Below are 3,391 nucleotides of genomic sequence, written 5' to 3'. Positions count from 1 at the left end.
TGAGTGCTGGTCAGCACCGATCCCCTGTGTGGGAATCTCTCCGCTTTGCCCTCCACACCCCTGTTGCTGCGCTCTCCTCTGCGGCTCCAAAGCTTCCCCCCTCCACCACCTGCAGTCTCTGCCCACGAAGGGGCTTCCTAGTGTGTGGAAACCTTTCCTTCTTCACAGCTCCCTCCCACTGCTGCAGGTCCCATCCCTATCCTTTTGTCTCTGTTTTTTATTTTACCCTACCCAGGTCCTTGGGAAGTTTCTTGCCTTTTGGGAGGTCTGAGGACTTCTGGCAGCATTCAGTAGGTGTTCTGTAGGAGTTGTTCCACATGTAGATGTATTTCTGATGTATTTGTGGGCAGGAAGGTGATCTCCACTTCTTACTCTTCTGCCATCTTGAAGCTCCTCAGGAGGAGATAATTTAAGGAAGGCAGCTAGGTGGTCAGCATTGTCTTCTGCTAACTTACCTCTGATTTCTAATGGCATTTTATCTCATGGAAGTGTGTGTCTGTGTGTGTGTGTGTGTGTGTGTGTGTGTGTGCATGCATGCATGCACACAAGTCCATTTTCATTCTATTCCTATAGTAGTGGTCACTTGAGTTGGCCCTATGGTTCACCACATACTTATTCAATAAGTATTTTGTCCACAGCGAACCCTGGAAGCAAACAAGTGACTATAGATACCTTCTCAGGATTTCTAAAAATTCTCCACTCTGAAGCAGGTTTTTGAAGATGGACCAAAAGACCACAGTCACCCTCCTTGAGCTTGCTGCAAAGAGTCTGCTGAATAATGAGCCTGCAGCTATCCATGCCCTGGACGAAATCCCAAGAGACCTCTTTGTTCCATTGTTCAACGCTGCCTTCTCCGGTGGGCATAAGATGATCCTAAAGGCAATGGTGAGGGTTTGGCCTTTTCGCTGTCTCCATATTGGGTCATTGAACACACGGGAATCATACTATGACATCTTGGAAGCCATGATTGATGGTCTGCAGATCCTCTCTGCCCAGAACTCTTCCTCTTGGTAAGACTATGACCAGTAGAGACACAGGGAGTCAGCAGGAGTGTATGCTGTAGCCTGGGGCAGGGGAATACCTAACGGTCTCCCAACAGTAGCCAATGGTGAATACTGCAGTCTTTGCAGAGCTGTCGGTCCTTCGGGACTCTATTGCCTTATAGAGTTGATTATAGAGTAGAGGTGTTTGAGGATACTATGAATGGATTTGAGTGCAATTACACAGAAGTGGAGTATGGGCATTGAGACAGGGAAAGACCGGAGGTGAAGGAGGGGGTGGGGAAAGGATGAAAGATGCTGCATTTGTGTGGAAAGAACTTCTTGGTGAATGGCAATGAAGTGAAAACCAGGGTTAAAGTGTTCTGTCCCTGCTTCTCATCATTGATCTTGCTGGGTTATATTAAAATCAGCTATCTCTCATGTGTTCTGTCTCTTCCTTTCCTTACAGGGGGCCCAAACTGAGGATCCTAGATTTAAGGAGTGATCTGGTCTGTAAGACAATATGCTCTGAGATTGGGACCGCATTCCCTTTCTGTTTTCAGTCATGCATTTACTCTCAGCACTCTATCCTTAAGATAGAAGCTCAGCATAGAGTCAGGTGCCTCAGGATTGGTAATTCCGGGTCTGAGCCTCAGTCAGCTCAGGAACCCATGGAATTACTAGTGGATATTTCCCTCAGTAGTACCTTGAGAACAGAACAATTCCTCTCTTTCCTTTGTAGTAAGATTCAGCAGAATGTTGGGTCCTTGCACGTCTGCTGCAGAGATTTGCAAATCGATAGAATGTCTGGGCACAAAAGTATCCTGCAGTTTCTGGATCTGGGGTGCATTGAGAACCTGGAAGTGGATCAGGCTAATCTGAGTGAAGTCATCACCCTTTTGGCTCAGGTGATCCACCTGAACAGCCTTACTCTGTGTAACATCCCCTTTAAAACTTATAATAGAAGGAAATTCAGATCTTTTCTCCTCTGCCTTGGGCGGCTGGACCATCTCCAGGAGCTCAGCTTGTCTTTCTTCTGCCTCACAGATCAACTGCACAAACTGCTCAGGTGAGGGGGTGGGGAGGAACCTGGGTTCCCTGATCACCTCATTGTTAACACAGAAGAGACCATGCTTGGATCTTCCTAAGCTCCTTGTAACCCATTTCTCTCTTTGCCTCAGCATAGGCACTGCTGGGAGTTTGAATATAGCTGGGGGAGAGAGGGGTACCTTATGTTGAGCAGCAGATGAGGTTAGAAAAGGAAGCTGTGCTCATTCATTCATTCATTCATTCAGTGACCGTGGGCAGATCCTAAAAGAAGTCTGTAAATATATTGGTGAAAAAGACTCAGTCCTTCTCCTATTGGACTTTACAGCTCTCTAGAGAGGAAGGGGAGGCATTCAGATGGAGAAGCATTAAGCTATAGGACTAATGCACATGTCCATGGATGGGCCCCAATAGTTAACACTGCCAGATAATATTGCTCCTGTATTTCCCCCCAGGCTTACACCCTGAATGGAGAGCTTGTCATCTGGTACTAGTCAAAGGAAACCCTCAGTTGGCTGTTTTCCCAGACCCATCCTCGCCAAATAAGTGAATCAGATCCAACACTGATTATGTCGTATATACTAAGTGCATGCAATTTCTTCACTTAATCTTTCCTGCAGTTCTGTATAATAATGACTGCACGTTTTCAAGATTAAAACCCTGTACCTCAGAGTGGTAAAGTAACTTTCTCAGGGTCACAAATCTATAAAGTCTGATCCCAAAGTCCACATTATTAACCACTTATTGCAAACCATGAACACAGTAGTTTATTCTAGAGCCTTAGGTACCTAAAATTTGGGGCTCATTGCCCTCATTCTTCTGAAATAACCTTACATTTTTCTCTCTATAGAGTTGTGCCACCTCAGTTGGATTCACTGTATCTACCTCACTGTCACCTTTCTCACAGAGATGTCACTGTCCTGTCCCAGAGCTCTCAGGCCACCCACCTAAGGGTATTGAGTCTCAGTAACAACCACATCTTCTCAGAAGTTTATGAGCCCTTCCAGGCTCTGCTGGAGAAGGTCTCAAGCACCCTGCAACATCTGGTGATAAACAATTGTATGATAACTGATTCTACTCTCTCTGCCATCCTCCCAGCCCTGAGCCACTGTACTCAGCTCCATGTCCTTAGCTTTGCCTTCAATCCCATTACAATGCCTGTGCTCAAGAGCCTTCTGCAGCACTTGACTTCCTTGATGAAGCTGAAGCATGTGATTTATCCTGTCCCTGTCCATTGCTACGAGGAATGGATTTTTCATGACCGTTTGGACCGACAGAAACTTGCTGAAGTTCAGGCTCAGTTGGAAGCGATGCTGCACGGGGCACAGAGGAACGACATGAAATGGGTCAGTTGTTCAGAGTGA

General features: G+C 46.3%; 1 protein-coding gene across 1 annotated transcript; it reads left to right on the top strand.

Annotated features, from left to right (window-relative positions):
• Positions 1 to 720: 720 nt before the first annotated feature.
• Positions 721 to 3,391, top strand: LOC115850108 (melanoma antigen preferentially expressed in tumors-like). Its single transcript, XM_060292012.1, has 3 exons — positions 721 to 1,010; positions 1,723 to 2,049; positions 2,878 to 3,391. The coding sequence occupies exons 1-3, from the start codon at positions 721 to 723 to the stop codon at positions 3,389 to 3,391; spliced, it is 1,131 nt and encodes a 376-aa protein (XP_060147995.1).

This window comes from Globicephala melas, chromosome X, assembly GCF_963455315.2.
Source record: "Globicephala melas chromosome X, mGloMel1.2, whole genome shotgun sequence".
NCBI lineage: Eukaryota > Metazoa > Chordata > Mammalia > Artiodactyla > Delphinidae > Globicephala > Globicephala melas.
Note: the sequence above shows the minus strand (reverse complement) of the source record. Positions and strands in the feature narration are given on the sequence as shown.

What these genes read in the sequence shown, in the direction of transcription:
- LOC115850108 (XM_060292012.1), top strand. Translation starts at nt 721, where the DNA reads ATGGACCAAAAGACCACAGTCACCCTCCTTGAGCTTGCTGCAAAGAGT. An exon ending in GCCCAGAACTCTTCCTCTTG is followed by an intron (nt 1,011 to 1,722) that starts GTAAGACTATGA and finishes TTTCCTTTGTAG; the next exon opens with TAAGATTCAGCAGAATGTTG. An exon ending in CAACTGCACAAACTGCTCAG is followed by an intron (nt 2,050 to 2,877) that starts GTGAGGGGGTGG and finishes TTCTCTCTATAG; the next exon opens with AGTTGTGCCACCTCAGTTGG.